The 21,191-nt window shown below is 42.6% G+C and overlaps 1 protein-coding gene across 1 annotated transcript in view; it reads left to right on the top strand.

The window, feature by feature from the left end:
* ZDHHC15 (zDHHC palmitoyltransferase 15) overlaps positions 1 to 21,191 on the top strand; it is a 226,177-nt gene that overhangs the window by 1,398 nt on the left and 203,588 nt on the right. The window contains exon 2 of the mRNA XM_025178030.2: positions 2,474 to 2,605. Coding sequence (XP_025033815.1) covers positions 2,596 to 2,605 — 10 coding nt within the window. The 5' untranslated portion in view covers positions 2,474 to 2,595. The remainder of the gene's footprint in view (positions 1 to 2,473; positions 2,606 to 21,191) is intronic.

Genomic DNA, 21,191 nt, shown 5'->3' with positions numbered 1-21,191 from the left:
TGTGACAGAGTCAGGCTGGAGGACTACAGCAGATGGAGTGAAAGACAGCAACAGCCCTGAGCAATTAGGGGCAACAGAGATAGGGCTGCTGCAAATTAAGCAAAGGCAGCTGATCTCACCTGAGGCTGCCATTGAACCTGTTTAAAGGACTTCCTCCTGGCAGGAAGAGAAGAGGAGAGGAGAGTAAGACAGCCCAGCCCAGCCAGAGATAGCTAAGTGGTGGAGGGTGAGGTGCCTCAGACCAGAGTCGTTAGTCCCTCCCTCTGCTGGCAGCCTGAGAGCCCAGCTGGAGAGCTGGACAGGACTGTTTTCACAGCCCAGGCTGACCCTGGGACATTGGCCCAAAACCTTTGTGGCTGAGAGACTGGAGCTGAAATCCTGCCAAGGGCAAATCATGCAGGACTGAGGCTACTTGAGGTAGGCCTGAGCGGCGTGTCAGGACCCAGGAGTGGGGCCACCCTTACACACAGTACAGACATTCCTGTTTCAGCTCTGCTTTGAATAGACACAACCCACTGTGAAATAAGGCCATGTCTGCAGTATGGGGACCGTAAAAGTATGCAGAGAGTGAGTAGATGATCCCACACCTAATCACTTTGATGCTAATTAGTACCCCAGGAAAAGCTGATTGGGCTGATCAAGCTTGGGAGAGGGAAGTAAAAACATAATTGGCCCCACATCAACCCAGGGCTTTTAAAAGAGGCATAGGAAGGAAGTGCAGGGAGGGAGAGGAACATAGCCAGTTGAGTCTAGTCATACAGGGGTCTCAGAGTAAGAGGACATCTGTTCCTTTCTGGTTCTGCTATCAGGGTCCGAAGCTCAGAAAATAATGCGAATAGGTGGATGCACAGGAGGCTGTGATAATAATCATGAAGGGGAATCAATTCACTGAGAGTACACCCCATGGAGTCTGTGACATCTGCAGTGAACAGGATGGGAAAGATATGAGTCTGTGTTACAGGCACTAGAGTAGCATGGCTACAGTGGTGTAACTTCACTGGAATAACCCGGCAGCATAGACACAGCCTACAGTGACCAGGGATTTTTCCATCACTGTAGAGACCCCTCCTCTCTGAGCAATGGTCTAGGTAAATGGGAGTATTCTTCTGATGACCTATCTGTATCTGCACCAGAGGATAGGCTGGCATAGCTATAACACTGAGCACTGTGGATTTTTCCCAACTGAGCACTCACTGTCCACCTAAAGTTTAAATGTAGACCAGGTCAGTGACTGATTCAGTATTTCCAAACTAACGTGGTAACCCTCAGTTCCAGTGATCCTGAATTTAACAGACTTTTGAGGGTCAAGGTCCCAGACCTGGTGTATCCTTAAAATTTAGGTCAGCATAGCTACTATGCTTGAGGGTGTGAAAAATCCACACTCCTGAGCAGGAGCGGCCCTAGACGAGCTGCCGGCAACTGGCGCCCTAGGCAAAGCGCACGATCGGCACCCCCGCCTACAAAGCCCTGAACAGCCGTTTATCTTGGTGCCCTAGCTGACCGCCTAGTTCACCTGTATTGACAGGCTGCCACTGCTCCTGAGCACTGTACCTAGGTTGACCTTATCCCTGTTATAGACACAGCTAAGTGGATAGAAGAATGTTTCTGTTGGCCTAGCTACCATCACTCAAGTAAGTGGTGTTCCTGCAGTTCCAGAAAATCCCTTTCTGTTGCTGTAGGCTGCATCTAAAATTCCAGGTTGTATTAGCTACAACACCATTGCTATGTCACGATTGTCCCTGTTGCGTAAATACAGCCTTAGTGTCAGTTAAGGTAACTTTTTGTGTATTTTTATTTGCTTCAGTGTAGTAACTTATTGATTCAAGTCCCAAACATCGGACAAAGCTTTATTCTGAAGGAGCTATATTTCCACCTGAGAATGTAACTTGAGTCCCTGTGTATCATGTTCTCTGTACAGTTCCTTGTACAGTACATTTACAGTCTAATGTCACCATACACACAGTATGGGAAGGCCCTATGCCTCAGTTTTGGCTCAAATATAATGTGGCAGGCAATCCATTCTGTATCAAGCAATATGATTTTATATGGACAAAGTAACATCCATTTGAATTGTTCTCTAAATATTATCTGAATTAATCCTGTGTAATATTAGTATGTCCCAGATGCTGGTTTGAATCTTTCTTGCTCTGATCATCCTTTTTCAATTTTCTACAGTGTTAATGAGCTGACGGGCTTGGGTCACAAGTGAAAATGAGTTCTTTGACCTTTTTTGTGTACATTGCACAACCAGTGCTCAATCTGGCCCAACTGGCAGTCTCTACTCGGCAGAGGCCCAGAGTGGGAATATCAATAGTATTCTAGGCCAGAACTGAAATATATTGGCAAAGCTGTCTTGGGGCTCAAGATTGTTTACAGTCAAGACTGAGTGGATTGGCACAGCTGTGTGCAGTGAAAATTGCCCATCTTCTGCTCACACTGTGTCTGGCTCTAATCAGTCTTTCATTTTCTCAAGCACTGACATTACGCAAGAAAGAAAATAAAAGGCAGTCTAGATCATATAATGAGGACAAGGACTGAAACTAGAAGCCAAGAGTGTTACTGATTGCTATCCTGTTTGAGACACTGACTCATCCAATGACCTTGGGTAAGTCACTCAACCGCCTTTTGTTTTAGTCAACTGAGCTGTAAAATTAAATAAAAGCAATACTTCATCAAACACCAGATGCTGCATATGAAATGAGCTTTGATGGGGAAATAGATCATGAAAAATATGCATTAATAAGATTTTAAAGAAAACTGAACCAATATAAATGATCTACTTGTAAGCATTTAAAAAAGAAAACACAGGATTTTATAGAGGCATGAATTGCAATGCAATATAGTATTTGCCTTAGCTTATCTTGCTTAATTTAATGTTTGAAAAGCAGCCCTATACTAATTACTGATTAGCACAGTTGAATGTCTAAAGTGAAAAGCATGGGCTCAGATCTAAGAGAAACCTCATGCCAAGACCCACATTGTGATTTTTCCATTTCGGAGCTTTCTACTATGATCCTATGCCAGCTAGAGGGTTCAAGCAACAGACTATGCAAAATGCTCCCTTTTCCAGTGGCCAGCCATGTTTCTCTCTATGGTACTCCCAAGTGTAATAGGAATTTTAAAACTAGAGTTGGGCCTGAGCCACAAAGTTCAGATCCGGACATGAACTTTCCCAGAATTTGGATGTTTAGATGAAGAGTTTGATTCAAGGCCACCTCTATTTAAAACATATCTGTACTAGGCTATCTGAACCTATTGCTATATGTGTTAAAAATATAAACCCTCACAAATGTTTGGTCCATATTTTCCAGGAATCATTTAAGCTTAAATATTCCTTGCTGATACAGTAAGTGGTGTGCTACTAGCAGTCAGTTTATACTTTGGGGTGTATTGCTACTTTTGAGGAGGTAAAAGAGAAGGCAAAAGCCTGATGGGTGATTTATGCCTCTTCTACAATGTTCAGAGCCTAAAAATTGTGGTGGTAGGTGTTTATAGCTACATGCCTGATCCATGTCACGGAAAGAGGTGACATCTGAGGATCTAGCTGAAGCACATCCTGAAGATTTAAACTGACGTGACAATAGGCTGGCCTTGTTGCAAGAAGAGATGAAAGTTGGGTGAACTGCTCTCAAGCTCCTATAGATCAATGCATGGCAATATAGGTACAAAAAGCAGTGCCAATTATGAAGCTAGTTCCTGCCAAGCTTATATCTATAAGCTCATATGATTAATTTGTTTGGCAACATCATAGAGAACCCTTGTCCTTGAAGACCAGAAAAAAGCTTTGGTGAAAATGGATTGTGATACCTGCTCATAATGGTTGCTATCTGGGTGTACGCAGGCACATCATGTTGGAGTAAGACTATGGAAGAGAAGGGCACATTGTTAAACATGATGTCTAATACACATTTAGAAGGGTTCACTTGATTTGTCTTCTATACAATCAGATTTAAAGTTCTTACTCTGGGATGAATTTAGCCTCTTGACTATAATTCACATGGTTACTTTCTTTTAGCTCAGGGACCTACTGAAATAAATGGAGAAAAGAAGAAATTATGGAAAACAAAATGCTGCTAAAAATAATTTAAACATTTCAATTGATAATTATGTAAAATGTATACTCAGCTCTATTTGTATATGATATGTAAGAGATCTTTATTTGAAAGCTTATACTAGAAGATTTACCCTGCATTGCTCAGTTCCTTTTCAATTAATTGTTGTTCTTCCTCATTTAAATCACTGCTCTAGAGTGGGGCTAGGGATGAGGGGTTCAGTATGCAGACTGGCCCAGGAAGAGAAGACTACTCCAGTCTTCTCTGACCACCACAGCTTGGGGCTAGATGAAAAGCACCAATCCATGCCTGCTGCAGATCTAGTGGCACAGCCAGGGGAGGTGTGCACATCCTCTGGCTGGGGCAAGTCCATATTTGTGCGCCCTGACACTCCCCAGCCTGTGTGAGTAGTGCAGCAAGCTGCACTTTCCTCTTGGTCCCTGATGAAAGAGAACAGCCAGCAGTGTTCCTATAGAAATAGGGGGTGGAGCTTCCATCCCCAGTCATACTCCCTAAAGGGAATCTGGAGGGGAGTGTGAGGCTCATAGCTGGGACAGTCCCAGACAGGGGGACGTGCCTCCAGCCAGCCCCTTTCACTTGCCTGGCGATTCTTTCTCTTTACTGTGTGGTTTTATGAGAAGCAATCCCATTCCAAGTGCATCCCATTTCACTGGCACAACCAAACCCTGACCTTGCTTTAAGTTCTAAGAGGAAGCTGTATACCGAATCTGGTGGTCCTAGCTCTTATCGCTTAGGAGGAGTTCTTGAACAAATAAACAGAGATAGACAAACTCTCTCAAATGTATACTAGATATAGACAGCACAACCTGAGTCATTCATATCATGAGGAACAATGAGCACTCAGGACATGAAGATAATTTTCAGTAATGCTGAAGGATACAACCGAGTTTTGGATCAAAACTAATTTTAGATAATTGTGGTTTGGAAAATTACAGGTGTACTGAGTCTGTCACCGGTGTGTAATTATGGACCTATCATCAAACTAAAGCACCTAATGCTGCATCTGAACACTCAGAATAGGTCTAGGCTGCAATGTTTTTTGCAGAAAAAGCTACACAAAATCCGCTCTCATTTTGCTTAGCTTTTTCCACTTTTTTTTTGGAAGAGGCTTTTCTGCCATTTGACCCCATCTAGTTGGGGCCAAATGGTGGAAAAGCCTCCTTTCGGCCATTATACATATATATATATAAAAGAGGTATACAGGGATCCCCGAAAGAACGTGTTTGCTCTTACACAAAAAAAAGCGGAAGAGCAAATGCGTTCCTTCCTACATAGTCTAGATGTAGCCTCAGACTGGCATTTGAACACCCCAAATATTCCTTTTAGATATCTTAGCACTGAAATGAGGACATGTTATGAGATCTTTCACCCTTAATGCACTCTCTCTTGGTTGGGCATGATGTATGATTGAATCCTGCTTTGACTTCTCTTCAGTTGGGGTATAAACAATTCCACAAAGAACTTTAGGTAGGAAGAAGTGCCCCCTTTGAAGGGTCTCAATAATAAAGAAGAAAAACTAATACAAAATGTAAGCAAAATCTTCATCCCAGCCTGGAAGACCAAGTCCATCTGAGACCACTGCTGACCTATTCCACTCCCCTATGCCTCTCTTGACTCATGTCCCTACTGCTGGATTTGGGTCTCTTGCTGCTAAACTGGATAGGGTCCTTCTCCAGAGTCTGGGTCCAGGGAGAATCACCATCTGCAGTTCTTCCCCAAGGTAGTATATGTTTCCTGTCAGGCTGGGCTTCCTGCCACTGTCTTGGAGACCCTCTGGCTGAGACCAGGTCCTGGTGGATATCTGCCAGCTGCTGTTTTTCCATCTCGAGGGGCATATCTTCTATCTTTCGGCTCTAGTGAGCTCTCTTGAGAGCTCTTCTCCACTGGAACGTCCTGTTCCTTGGAAGTGCTTCCTCTAATTGAGATTGGGTAACCTTTAAGTCCAGCTGCTTGTTTACTAGTTAGCTGTTAATAGGCCAGCTGGGGCAGCCTGTTACTCCTAGGAGGGACTTCAGAAGACTGCTTTGGGCATCTTGGGCCCTGACTCCCCTTAAAGGGGCCACTTGCCCTGTAACAGGATCCTAACTGGGACATCTATCTTTGAAAAATGGAGAGGGAGCTAAGCATGTGTGTGAAATTCAGATTTCAAAGAACCAACTTCTAGATTCAGATTTTGGTTTGATACTTTTTATCTATTCACTAAATGTAGATCTGGAGTTTAGAATACATCCAAAGCTCAAAGGTTTTTGCATATGAAGTTTTAGTTTGAGCCTATATACTGTTTTGTAATTGTATGCATACTGTACATCCATCTAGAACCAAATAAAATTTCCCTTCAGAAGATACTTTATTTCTTCTCCAAGTTGCATACAGGATCATATGCTGCTGAGGTTTCTCAGAGATTTTTTTGCACGGTATGTAATACTTGCAAATAGTCGTATCAGATTCATCCAAACAGTAAGAGTGCAAGTTAGGGCTACCTCTTCAGACAACTTTAATTTAAACACAACTGTTTGTGCCACATTTCTATACTTTTCCCCCTTTTAATGAATACATGTTTTTCAGAAATGAGACCCTTCTTGCTTTTCCTCCAACTCTGCATGCAATTCTGTGCTGTGTACTCATTGTTTTGCCACACTGGGGTTATGGGATGCTCTCAAAGATTTCAGCAAATCTACTAAAGTGAATTTGCTCAACACCGGGAAGTTGTCTAGCAGCCATACCAACATTTCCACTGTTTACTGAGCTCTCAGAAGACATTTAGAGGGTAAATTAGAGCTAAATAACACAGAACACTGAGCCAGGACTCATGGCTGTAAACAAACTTCATGGGACTGCAGGAAACTTGGCTACACCCATAAGTGGACATCCAACTAACTTAGTGTTTCTCAAAGTGGTCCGTGAAACCACTCTGAGAAACCTGTCAACTTGCCACTCTGGTGTGTTTATTTACTGGCTCCATACCCATGGATCCTTGCAGCTCCCATTGGCTCCAGTTCACATATGCAGCCAAGACGAATTGTAGGAAGCACCATGGGCTGGGATGCCACTTCTCATCGCTCCCCTTGGCTGTGAATCATAGAATACCAGAACTGGAAGGGACCTCAGGAAATCATCAAGTCCAGTCCCCTGCCCTCACGGCAGGACCAAACACTGTCTAGATCATTCCTGATATGTGTCTGTCTAACCTGCTCTTAAATACCTTCAGTGATGGAGATTCCACAACCTCCCTAGGCAATTTATTCCAGTGTTTAACCACCCTGAGACAGACAGGAAGATTTTCCTAATGTCCAACCTAAACCTCCCTTGCTGCAGTTTAAGCCCATTGCTTCTTGTCCTATCATCAGAGGCCAAGGAGAACAATTTTCCCCTCCTCCTCGTGACATCCTTTTAGATACCTTAAAAATGTTATCCTGTCCCCTCTTAATCTTCTCTTTCCCAAACTAAACAAGCCCAGTTCCTTCTGCCTGCCTTATAGCTCTTGTTTTCTAGACCTTTAATCATTTTTGTTCTACTCTGGACGTTCTCCAGTTTCTCCACAGCTTTCTTGAAATGTGGTGCCCAGAACTGGACACAATACTCCAACTGAGGCCTAATCAGCACAGAGTAGAGCAGAAGAATAACTTTTTGTGTTTTGCTCACAATGCCCCTGTTAATGCGTCCCAGAATCATGTTTGCTTTTTTTGCAACAGTGTCACACTGTTGATTCTTATTTAGCTTGTGGTCCACTATGACCCCTAGATCCCTTTTGGCAGTACTCCTTCCTAGACAGTCACTTCCCATTCTGTATGTGTGAAACTGATTATTCCTTTCCAAGTGGAATACTTTGCATTTGTCCTTCTTAAACTTCATCCTATTTACCTCAGATCATTTCTCCAGTTTGTTCAGATCATTTTGAATTATGACCCTGTCCTCCAAAGCAGTTGCAGCCGCTCCCACCTTGGTATCATCTGCAAAATTAATAAGTGTACTCTCTATGCCATCATCTAAATGGCAAACTGGAGCTAATGGGAGCCAGTAAACACACTGGAGCAGCTAGTTAGCAGGTTTCTCAGAGTGGTTTTGCAGCCCACTTTGAGAAACACTGAGATAACTAAAATCATATCGGATTACGGATGCTGCCTGAAGGTGTTACCAGAAAGTACCAAACTAGAGAGGTTCAATCTATATTTCATGTCCCCCATATATAAAGCACAGATAGGCAGGTTATTATGGTTATCTGACAGGCCTGTTGAAAATTAATTAATGTTAGTAAAATGCTTTGGACCTGGAAAAGTGAGATTTAAATGTAAGGTACTAATTCTTGACTGCTTCTGATTTTTGCAAACCTAAGCTGTGCTCCCAGTTGACGCAGTATACCTCCAGCATTGCTTGTCACCCATACATCACCTCCTCCCTGGGGGTCTATTTCAATCTCCCCTCCATCACAAGTACACCCACATTTATTTTATTTAAGAAGGAAGCTTACTCACCTGCCTGATTGTTAGTAAATCTACTGGGGGGGGGGGTATCAGGGAATGGGGAAGGGATTCATAAATAACTAACAGATGCACAAGTACACCTTGGAGTGAATGTGTTATGGATACAAAACTGTCATTACCTCCTTCACACACCTGTTTCTTATGTGCTTATGTGGTGTGCACCTGGGACTTGTTGCTACATTGGCAATGCTCTTGGTTGAAGAGAAGACCATGTGGGGATTGAAGAACATATGGTACTTGTGATGGATCGCCCACCATGTGGAGACCTCTGCCAACTGTAGGCACAAAGTGAGTGAGCAATGAGGGTGAAGAAAGAAACCAGATTAACTATAAGCTTTCTGACTTGAAGGAGAGCTCAGTGTACGAATGAAAGCATGTCTCTTTCTCCAACAGAAAGTGGTCCTATAAAATATTGTACCTCATGCATCTTGTCTTTGTAAATGTATTTGATTTTTTTGGGTTTCAGTAAGACCTCTTCTCTGTAGAAGGGTGCTTTCTAAGTAGCAAGTAGCAGGATTGGATAGAAAAAGGCTAATACTTAAACCCCATGGTTTAATTGACCAGCTTAATTTTCTGCTTTAGTTCTCTGTTTACCATCTTATTGAAAATCCATCCTGCTCTGCCTTCATCCCAACAGCCCCTTATACTTAAGGATAGAAATTGGTTTGTTTTCACTTGAACACCAAAAAGACACCTATCCAACAGCTCTTACTGCCCTGACGAGTAATTAAAATCGCCATTAAAAAAACAGTAGGGCTGCGACCACTTTTGCGCAAAAACTTGCCAGCTGTCTACACTGGCTGCTTGATTTTGCGCAAAAGCACTGACGTTCTACTGTCTGAAATCAGTGCTTCTTGCGCAAATGCTTTGACATTCCCATTAAGGCAAAAGCCCTTTTCCGGAAATGTTTTTGCGCAAGAGGGCCAGTGTAGACAGCTAAAAACTGTTTTGCGCAAAAAAGCCCCGATGGCAAAAATGGCGATGGGGGCTTTCTTGCACAAAACCGGGTCTAGATTGTTACAGACGCTTTTCCGCAAAAAGTGCTTTTGTGGAAAAGCATCCGTGCCAATCTAGATGCTCTTTTCCGCAAATGCTTTTAACTGAAAAACTTTTCCATTAAAAGCATTTGCAGAAAATCATGCCAGTCTAGACATAGCCTAGTTGTAGAGAAGAGGCCAATCCCCCTTCATCCAGGAACAGAACAGCCAATCTTTGCAACATAAATATCTCTCAGCCCCCACAAGATCTTATCAAAAAACAAAACAACATAAATAAATCACTGGACCCAGCAATGTTGTTTACTTTAGTTATTTCCAGATGCCCACTCAAATAGGTTCAAGGCTGAATGCCTAGAAGGGCAAATAATTTGACTTGAGTAACTAATCACACTGCATGAAATCGCACATGAATACCAGCAGTAAGCAGATTGTGAGTCATCATAACCAAAATTTGTTCTCACAAACAATTTCTAAACAGCTGAGAATAATTAAGAACATTGTAAACATTGAGATCAATTTAGTTCAAAGATTGTGCCCAGTTGGCTAAATAAAGAATTCCACTTGGGGTCACTGTACTAAAGTACTGTCTCCTCTACACTTAGAAAAATCGACCTCTGCCAAAACTGTTCCCGTTGTCAATTGGAGGTAGAGAACTACATCAGCTGGAGTTTGTGCCTTTTTCCCTCCCCAGAACATTCTACTCTCTCTAATATAAGGGACTTGAACTCAGGTGAGAATAACTTGAACTCAGATTCCCATGTGGAAGATGGGAAACAGAGTGCCCCTAGAGTGGTACTATAGGGCAGCCTTGTTTAGTCTATCTCAAGGAAGATAATGTTTTGTTCAGTCCCATTGAAATGCTAAATTTATTAGTGTGGCAGTAAAACCAAGGATAGCTGCTGTTCTCTTATGTGTGCTGTATACTTTAAAAACCTTAAATCAATGCTATAATAATAATGCAAATAATTAATAATAATATTTTAAATACTAATAATTGTACTAAGAAAGAGAAGAAACTACATCTACAGCAGTAATGTCTCCCTCCAGCCATTTATATTTTTCTTCTACTTAATGTCTACTCTATGTAGCTGTTCTCTAAACACAGCAAGGTATTTTTAATACCTTTAAAAGTGTGGAAACCCAACCCATTAACAGGCCCTGCTTTCCTCTTTCTTTGGCATCCTTGCACCTGTTTTGCTTGTGGCACTAGGCACTGGATAATGAGGTAACCTAATAGATTAAGTGCTGGCTTGTCTCTTTAATAGTCCAGCAGGATGCATTTCCTGCACTTGTTTGTGTTCAGTAGCTATCAGGAGTAAGGAAAGAACATCTTTGAGAGGCCCCTGCTTCTTGTGAAGACACTTGTGATGCTATTTTCATGTGATTTTTAAATTAGCTTTGCAGTACATGATGCAATACAAAGTAAAGGAGGAGCATGCAGGGGTTTACTGAGACTGAGATTTGCCACATCTCAGCACTTATAAGACCAGAACTTTGCTTTGGTGTGATGGTTCCTCTGGATTCCATCCATTTTTTTTTCCTACCCCTTTGAAAATCCTTCATCTGAAGACAACTCAACTTGTCTTCTGGAAGCAGCTTTAGACCACTCAGTCCTGTCCCTGATCAGCAATGTGGCAGTGGTGGGAATGGCTGTAAATCACCCTGGGTGCTCTCTCCTGGCAGGTGAACATAGTGCTTCAGCAGTGCTCTTAACCTAGGCATGAATGTGGACCTTTTAGGGCTTCTCTAGATAGTGCATAAGTAGCAAATCTGGTTGTCAATGTAAACTGCATGGTTGTGCCAAGTAATATGTCATGTGGACACTGCCATAACTCTGTGAAAGTCCCAAAGTATGGCTTTGTGTACAACCGTTTCAAGAACTCATACATAAAGCCACATTTTTAAGATAACCTGTTCCCCTGTGTTTCTTTAAGTGGACTGAATTCCTGACCCCATCCGAAACAAAATAAACCAGACCTTGGGAGAAGTCCTGGTCTTACTTCGGCTCTCGGGGGTTTCTGTACTACAAATAATAAAAATTCAGGTGGCAAGAAAATCCATTACATTGTATTACCAGCACCCTGAGCTCTTCAGCTGCTCTTATCTTTCAATTTATTCACTGTTTACTGGCTTGAATAAAAGCATCATGTCTTGGGACCTCAAACTGTGTATTATGGGAAGATACCTTTCTCCACAAACAAGCTGATTACAATGCAATTGTAAATTATTATGGGAAGCTTTTGTCAGGAAATAGTGCTAGCTCAGAGGACATTTTTTCCCAAAAATTCTGCACTTCACAGCCAGCGTTAAAGTACTTACTATAGATTGAACCTCTCTAATCTGGATTTTCCCTGGTCTGGCAACACCTCTGGTCCAGCATTGTCGGTGATCCCATGGGAGATACCAGATTGCATCTACAGTGCCCTGTGGGGAGGAACAGCAAATCAGCAGAGCCTTGGCAGCAGTGGGGAGGAGCAGGGGAGCTGGTGGCTGGAAGTGGAAGGACAAGCATTGATCTCCCCTAATCTGGGAAATTCCCTGGTTTGGGACTGGTCAGGTCTGCACACATCTTTTTTCTCCTTGCATTTCTGTTCTTTCTGATCACATTTTGTAGCTTCTCCATGCCTCTCTTTTCCTGCAGTCCACCTACACCACCTGCCTAACTTTCTTTTTATCCTTCTTCACTCTTGTCTTCATAACTTATTCTTGGTGGCCTCTTATAGTTGGACAAGTTTGTCTTTTCAAATACATTAATATTTAAAGTTTGGTCTTTATCTGGATCTATCATGTGTTATCATGTGTGTGTCTGATGAATGCCACTTGGAGGGCCACTGTTCCATTTATCCATCAAAGACCTTCCATAGTAGATGTCATGGTCCTTTCTTTATCCTTTATAATTCACTCGAGCTCATATAAAAGTAAATGTGGGTTTCAACTTCTTTCTAGTGGGCTGGCTGTCTCAGCACATAACTGTTGCTGGATCTCTGAGCCTGCACTGGTGCATTAGCTGCGATAAATAATGTTCCAGTGCTGCAAGTTGCACCTTTCTTAAGCTTACCATCTCTAAGCTATGTTCTTTCTGCACTGATGTCTGACCTCTAGCCCCTTTCTCTTCTTTGTTCCTATTTGCAGCTCCCAACACACTCTGGATAAAAAAAAATATTATATGAATTGAAGGCCTACATGCTTTAATCAATAAATAGTCGAGTAGCACGTAGCTGGTATCATGAGCTTTCATGGGCACATCCCACTTCTTTAGATGACCAGTCATCTGAAGAAGTGGGCTGTACCCACGAAAGCTCATGATACCATCTACATGTTTTTTTAGTCTGTACAGGATAAACTTAAAAAACAACAAATAGTCTGGTAGCACTTTAGAGACTAACTCGGCTACCCCCTGAAGCTTTAATCACTGTGTCATGCCTTTCTCAGGGCAAAACTATTGTTAGCATGCAACAAATAATATGAATAGTAATGTACATTTCATAAGTTTGGAAATTCAGGTTTGGGTTCATATTAACACTTGACAGTTTGCATGGTTATCTGGACCTCCAGAATTTGCAAAATATGACTAGAAATGTCAAGAAACCTTCTCCTTCATATAAGTTCTAGAAGTTTTGATTGATGGTCCAGTTAGAAACAATTCATATTGCCATCCTTGCAATATTTTGGCTGTTTTAGTTCACTGAAGACCACAAAAATGGAAGGTTAAGGGCTAAATCCACATGTGATTATTCGATTTTCTCATGCATGCCAAGTAAACAAACCTTTCAGTCTAGGTTATTCTCATTTTTTAGGGACAATAGCAAAAAACAAACAACAAAAAAAACAGTTTCATCACAGATCACACGCTGTGTGTAACTCTAATATGCTGTCTGAAGTGTATTGCACAGAAAATGGCAAGATTTAAGTACACATTCATGTAAGATATAGGCATAGAAGTTACATTGCTAAATAATTGATATTGTCAGGCATAGCTCCAAAAAGAGAAGAGTTTTAGAACTGATTCTTGTTTTTTCTTTTAAAACCAATTCATCTGTCTAGTTCCAGTGATCACACAGACAATGCTCCTTCCTTCTACTAAAATGCAATTGGGATTGAAAGTCTCTGTGCACAGAGCACTCCAGGGTTATTACACCTGTGTGACCAGTATGCTTGACTCAATGCCATGAGTAGCCAAGTTCCTTTCCCGTAATTCCCAAATAACTGTGAAACATATAAATTCCTAGTCTTGACCTTTTTTGTACATTCCAAACAGTTTTGGCACGAGAACATGCTTTCCTCAAACCCAGACTGGCGTTGCAATGTAACAGATCATGGACAGGAAATAGCTGCAAATGTGTTGTATGCTTGCACATTTATTTCCATTTCTTTAGGGACCATAAAGCAGTTTTGTGTTTTTAATTGACAATTTTTTCCCATTAGAATATAAACTTCAGACACAACATGACAAAAAAGGTCTACCTCACATGGCTGTTCACATCTTTAAACACCTGTGGTTTGGCTGTGTGCTATTAATACTGCAATTATTGCATTTGGAGCTTGAACAAAGAACCTGTAAAATAACAGCAAATTATAGTGAATCGAAGAATACAGTTCCCTATCTGAAGAAGAAAGACTCTAGAATAGATTAATTAGAGAGATAACAGTTGGGCCAGTTTCTTATATTGGGTCTTGACTCAGAGGGGTAGCTGTGTTACTCTGTAATTTTAAAAACAAAAAGTAGTCCTGTGGCACCTTAGAGACTAACAAAATATATATATATATAGTATCACGAGCCTTTGTGGGAAAAACCCACTTCTTCAGATGAGCTTGAGTGGGGAATAAGGAGGACTATCAGAATCAGAAAAGAAAAAAAATGTACCTGTCAATAGTAGTACAGGTGCTAATGAGGCTAATAGAGTGGACTGGAAGTGTCCCATACTCAGCTTTCGATGTCAGTGTTAAATGTAAGGAAAACTGGTTTTATGATGGGCCATCCAATTAGTGTCTTTAGGCATGTCTACACTGCAGAGTTTTTTTGGAAAAACGTGTTTTTCCAAAAAAGTTTCACTTACGTCCACACTACAATCGCATTCTTTTGAAAGAACAGGGAGTGTGTTCTGACATTGGGAAAGCTCTTTCTATGAGGAAGAAGCCTTTTTCTGAAAGAGCTCTTTTGGAAAAAGGCTTGTGTGGACAGGGAAGAACAAGTTCTTTCGAAAGAAGAGGAAAGAAGAAAAAGCACAGGGGCCCTGGTGGCCACTCCGTCCATAGTAATCACAGCTTAAATGCGAGATAGTGTCTATTCAGTGTGGACGCTATCTTTCGAAAGAGCAGATAACTTTTTCGATGCACTTTTGCTGTGTAGACTCTTTCGGAACAAGTTTTTTCAGAAGATCTCTTCCAGAAAAGTTTCTTCCAAAAGAAGCCTACAGTCTAGACATAGCCTTTGTTAAGCCTGAGGAAAACAGTGTCAAATTTGCATATGAAAATCAATTCCATACTCTCTCTGTAGCTGGATTGTGAAATTCCTTTATAGAAGAATGGCTACTTTTAAATCCATTAAATGGACACTGAGGGTACGTCTACACTACAATGTTAATTCGAACTAAGCTAATTCGAACTAACGGATCCAGACTAAAAAACTAGTTCGAATTAGCGTTTTGCTAATTCGAACTAGCATGTCCACATTAAGTGGACCCTGAAGCGGGGTTAAGGATGGCCGGAAGCAGTGCCGGCAGGGCATCAGAGGAGGACTTAGAGCGTGGAGATGCTGTGTCAGGCTAGCCGAGGGCTGTGCTTAAAGGGTCCCGACCCCCACCCCGGACAGACAGTTCTCAGGGGTGCCCCGCTTGCAAAGCAGTCCTGGCTTGCATTGCCCGGACTACCCACACTGGGCACATCACAGCACTCGGCCATCAGCCCGGCTGCACTTGCCGCAGGCTGCCATCTGGGGAGAGGGGGCAATTGGGGGGCTGCAGGAGAGCTTCCACCCCCAGAACCCCACAGAGCCAGCCCAGTCCTCCCCATCGGGGGCTCATGCCCCATTCCTCCCTCACCTCCTTCCACTTACCCTTCCCTAGCCCCTCTTCTTGATGTACAAAATATAGATAACGTGTCTTCCAAAATGGAATCTGTCTTTATTGAACAAAACTGGGGGAGACTGGGAAAAGGAGGTGGGAGAGGGGAAGAGAGAGGCTGGGAGAGGGGAGGGCAACTACAATGATCAGGGGTTGGGAACAGGTCCCATATGAAGAGAGGCTAAAGAAACTGGGACTTTTCAGCTTAGAAAAGAGGACACAGAGGGGGGACAGGATAGAGGTCTCTAAAAGCAGGAGTTGGGTGGAGAGGGTGCATAAAGAAAAGTTCTTCATTAGTTCCCATAAGGAAGGACTAGAGGACACTAAAGGAAAGGAATGGGTAGCAGGCTTCAAAGTAGTAACAGAAAGTTGTTCTTCACAAAGCAAAGAGTCAACCTGTGGAACTCCTTGCTGCAGGAGGCTGTGAAGGCTACAACTAGAAAAGAGTTTAAAGGGAAGTGAGATCAAGTCATGGAGGTTGGGTCCATGGAGTGCTATTAGCCAGGGGGTAGGAGTGGTGTCCCTGCCCAAGGTTTGTGGAAGGCTGGAGAGGGATGGCACGAGACAAATGGCTTGGTCACTGTTTTCGGTTCATTCCCTCCAGGGTTCCTAGGGTTGGCCGCTGTTGGCAGACAGGCTACTGGGCTAGATAGACCTTTGGTCTGACCCAGGACAGCCATTGTAAGCTCAGGGCTCAGGGTTGGGGGTCTCAGTGGACCCCCTTGATTGTCTTGCACACCTGCTCCTGGGTGGCCAGCTGGCAGCTCTCCTGCCCAAGCCGTCCACTTTCCTGTCCCTAGTGCGGAGATCGTGGACGAGATCCACGATGTCCGCACTAGCCCAGGCGGGTGCCCGCCTCTTGCGGTCCCGGGCAAGCTCCCGGGAGCTGCCAGCCTGGTCCCGGGAAGAGGGGGAGGGCTGGGGGGCATCGGGTGGGTGGCTCGATCCGTGCCAGGTGCAGGGTCTGCTGGCTGGGTGCTGGCAGGCTTGCACCTGGCACGTGCACTGTAGCCAGCCCGTGCCCCTTTAAGGGGTCCGGGGCCGGGAGGGGGGCAGACGAGTTTCCCTGGTGTTGGCCAGAGTGGTCACCAGGGAAACCTGGGGAGGGCTAGCCTCCCACTAGTTCGAATTAAGGGGCTACACACCCCTTAATTCGAACTAGCTAGTTCGAACTAGGCTTAATCCTCGTGGAATGAGGTTTACCTAGTTCGAACTAAGCGCTCCGTTAGTTCGAATTAAATTCGAACTAACGGACCGCTAGTGTAGCGCCTATGAAAGTTAGTTCGAACTAACATTCGTTAGTTCGAACTAACTTTGTAGTGTAGACATACCCTAAATGGGGAAGAGTTGGAGGAGGTGCAAACAGGAGCATGTGGGCCAAGGGTGGAGCAGGTCCAGGGCTTGGACTGAGCTGCAGCTAGAGGTAGGACTGGGGCCAGCAGCAAAGCTGAAACTGGAAGCCAAGACTGGAGGTGGGAGCAGAGCTGCACCCAGGGACTGAGGCTGGGGATGGGACTAAAAGCAGAAGCTATGGTCGGGCGTTAGGGCTGGGAGTGAGGCTTGGGCCAGGAACTGTGGTTTGGAGCCAGGGTGGTGACCAGAAGAGAGCTGGGGGGGCGGGTGGCTGGGGCAGAGCTGAGGGCAGACAAGGGTTGGGTGGCACTTCTGTGCTGCCCCTTATGGGGACTGACAGAGGCCTTGCTTCTCCCCCAAAACATTCCTCCGTAAACCCTTGAGGGATGTACCCCTTAGTTTGGGGACCTCTGTGCTATGGCATGTTCTGGGATATCTACTAAGCTCTAAGTAGTGTCTGCAGTGGCTGCTGTACCGTAGATGTGCACATTGGCTTGCCATGCTATAACTTGCCAGGTAGATGTGTGTGTAGGGGGGGGTCTAAATCAGGAGTAATACCTGTGATTCAATGGAGGTTACACAAGTTTAAAACCAGTTTAAATGGGACAAGACTAAAGCCTTTAATATTTTCTTTGTTTTATTAAATGCAGTCCTTTTTGCTTTTAATTCAGGGAAGGATCTTACATTTCTGCCAGTTGCTCAGTGTTGTTCAATCCTTGGTTTTTCCAGCTGCACAAAATAATTGAATAATTAAATTACTTTTAAATTATAAAAAATTGTTTATGGTAGAGGACTTACTTTACAGCAATTTTGAGCCTTTACAAGTAATTAAATATTGAATTGTATTTTCTATATCTTGATCTGCTTTCCAACAAAAGTGTTTTTGTTGTCATTTCTCCATGGGCTTGTCTACACTGACCCCTTTTCCGGAAGGGGCATGTAAATTTCATGAGTCGTAGTAGGGAAATGCGCGGGGGATTTAAATATCCCCCGCGGCATTTAAATAAAAATGTCCGCCGCTTTTTTCCGGCTTTTAAAAAAGCCGGAAAAGAGCATCTACACTGGCCCCGATCCTCCGGAAAAAGCGCCCTTTTCCGGAGGCTCTTATTCCTACTTTGTTATCTTTTAAAGTGAGTTACTGCTCTTTTTAATGTCACTAAACTTTTCTTTTTTGTGTCTGTCATGCAATACTAATATTGGCAAAAAATGTCATTTTCCTTATTCATGTTTAGCTGCTGTTGTTCATTAGCTGTATTAACTGTTTCATTTTCACACACCCCTTTTTTTGGTTTGTTTTTTTAGCAAATATGCACCTGCCTTGAATTTGACATCCTTTATTTATGTTTTCTCTCCTTTTCTGTGTGTGCATTACAGAAAGTATAACCTCAACTATTCTGGCTTGTCTTGTTTTTGCCAAGAATTCAGGTATGTTATTAACACCATTTGGAGAATGTTGAACAGCTCCACGTTTTTGGGTAGCCAGGGGAAATATAAAATTAATAACATAATTTAGGTCTTTACCTGTCTTATAAAAAGCACACCAGTGTGTGTACTACTAAGAAGCTCCTGGCTTGGATTTTGTTGTCTTATTAAAGTAATATATTGCTTACAATTGTGATTATATTAACACTTCCACATTTAGCCCATCAGGTAAAAACAGAGGGACAGAAGAAAATAAGACCTTGTCTACACTGGCATATTTTGTCACCAAAACCTGCCTTTTGACAACAAAACAGTGAAAGCATTTACACTATAATGCCACTTTTGTTGGGAAAAATACCCAGTTTTGTGGACAAAAAAAATCCAGCTCTGAGATTTTTGTTTTTTCCCCTCCCTTTATTGACAACAAAGAGCCAGTGTGGACTCTGTTTTTACCAAGGAACTGCCTTCTGCCAGTATCCTACAATGCCTGTCCTAATGACTTAGCCTATAAGAACCATAAACTGAAAGTCCAAGCACAGATAGCATATAGAACATCTCTGAAAAGTCATTGAATAGATAGTTTTCCGTGAGCCAGCATTTCAGTCAGCTAATCCCAGTGCCTATACCAGCCTTCAGTAAAACACACACTAGCAGATCTTGTTGCAGGACTGGGCTCATTCTCATTGTTTTGAAAAAAAAGTTAAACTGGCAAAAAAAGGAAAACTAGGGTATGTCTACACTAGCCACCTTAGTTCAAACTAGGACGGCTAGTGTAGTCACTCAAAATATCCCGGGCTTTATTTGTGTGTTCCCAGGCGCTGCCATTTTTAAATGCCCGGTAGTTCGAATTCCCTGCCCGCGGCTACACGCGGCACGGGGTAAGCAGTTCAAATTAAAGCCCGTAATTCGGACTACCATTACTCCCCTGCAATGAAGAGTATCTGCGGGCAGGGAGTTCGAACTACTGGGCATTTAAAAATGTCGGCACCCAGGAACATGCAAATAAAGCCCGGGATATTTTAATCTCAGGCTTCATTTGCAAGTTTGAATGACTACATTAGCCACCCTAGTTCGAATTAGGGTGGCAGTGTAGACATACCCCTAGCTATTAAAAATTATATTTTAATACCATGAGTTATGAGTTGATATTCCAAGTGGTGTGTTACCCTCATCTTTTTTTTATTGGATTACATTGGCTACATTTGGCATTGGCTATCAGCTGTTGCCTCATCCTCCAGACTAGTTCTTGTGCATTGTGGAATCACTGTAAACAGCTTGCAAAGTCCATTTGTGTTGATTTCTGCTATTGTTTAACTTGTCAACATTCTTGCTCATCAAGCAGACCCCAATTCTAGCAATTCTGCTAAACAAAGGGAGCAATATGAGTCCTTAAATATAGCTTCTATCTGAAAGGAACTTATGTATTTAAAACATACATAAATATGATCAGGCCAGTTAAGAATAATCCTGGGAAAAGAGTAAAGCAGAAATACTGTCAGTTATTTGTGATTTATATTGCCTGGATTTCAGTGTGTTGTGGAGCTGTTTGAGGAACTAGGTATCAGATCTTTCCAAAGTTGTCAGCTCTGTCTCTGAACTGATGTAGTATCAGAACACTGGGATTACATGGTGGCTTTCACAGAGCTAATCCCATCTGGGTTAAAAATTAATGCTATCTTTCTGAAAAATCCATTGGCGATGGAATTCAGCAGGAGTTTGTCATTGATTTTTTCAACAGTCTATCATTAGGTTTTGAGTTAGTTTAAAACTCAGCTGTTTTTAGAGAACTGCCAAGTTTGTTGTAACAGTACCCTTGGAATCAGTGGATATTGAACCTGATTAACTGACAGGGCTTATAATCTTCTGTGACCCTGACTTGATGTGACTGGACCAGGAAAAAAGAACCAGTATACTTGTGTATTACACTTTACTGCATGGTATTAGAAGAAAACTGAATCTTTGGAAAACATTGAACAAATGAAGCTATTTCCTGAAATTTTCTTGGGAGAGAACCTGGCAGAGAACTGGAGAGTTGTGGAGGGGGAGGGGAGTGGTATACTGTCAAATCTTCCTGGAAGCAAGTGGTTTTGAAGACAAATCAGAAAATCTGAAAACCTCCAATCTGTTACATGTGGCAGGCCAAGAGGCACTGTGATATACAGTACATTCTTGGTAGCATGATGGGGAGTGCAGAATTAATCAAGAAATTTAACACTTAACAATTTAACAATTGTTACATGTAAAAATGTCACTTGGGGAAAGTACATTTTCTTTAAAACAGACTAGATGCCAGGTAAGACTATTGCACCATTAAGTTACAAAACTAACTTCATAAAGCTAAACTATGTGAATTTGAACAGTTAAGCAGGTTTAAAACAAACAGACGGAAGTTTTTCTTCACCCAATGCACAGTCAACCTCTGGAACTCCTTGCCAGAGGATGTGGTGAAGGCTAGGACTTTAACAGCGTTCAAAAAAACTATATAGATCCATGGAGGTTTGGTGTATCAATGGCTATTAACCAGAATGGGTAGGCACCATTCCTAACCATTTCTTTCTGTTTGTCTGGAAATGGGTGATGGGAGGGATCACATGAGCATTACCTGTTGTGTTCCCTCCCTCTGGGGCATCTGGTATTGGCCACTGTTGGCAGACAGGATACCGCGCTAGATGGTCCGTTGGTCTGACCCAGTATGGTGGTTTTTATGTTAACCGATGGAGTAATTAAAGATGGAATTATTTGTGATATAACTAATAAATAGGTTAAAGTAAGGTTATTGCAAGAAATGTATTTGACTCTGAA

Source organism: Pelodiscus sinensis, chromosome 13 (genome assembly GCF_049634645.1).
Source record: "Pelodiscus sinensis isolate JC-2024 chromosome 13, ASM4963464v1, whole genome shotgun sequence".
NCBI classification, from domain to species: Eukaryota; Metazoa; Chordata; order Testudines; family Trionychidae; genus Pelodiscus; species Pelodiscus sinensis.
The sequence above is the reverse complement of the archived record's forward strand: the minus strand, read 5'-3'. Positions and strand labels throughout refer to the sequence as shown.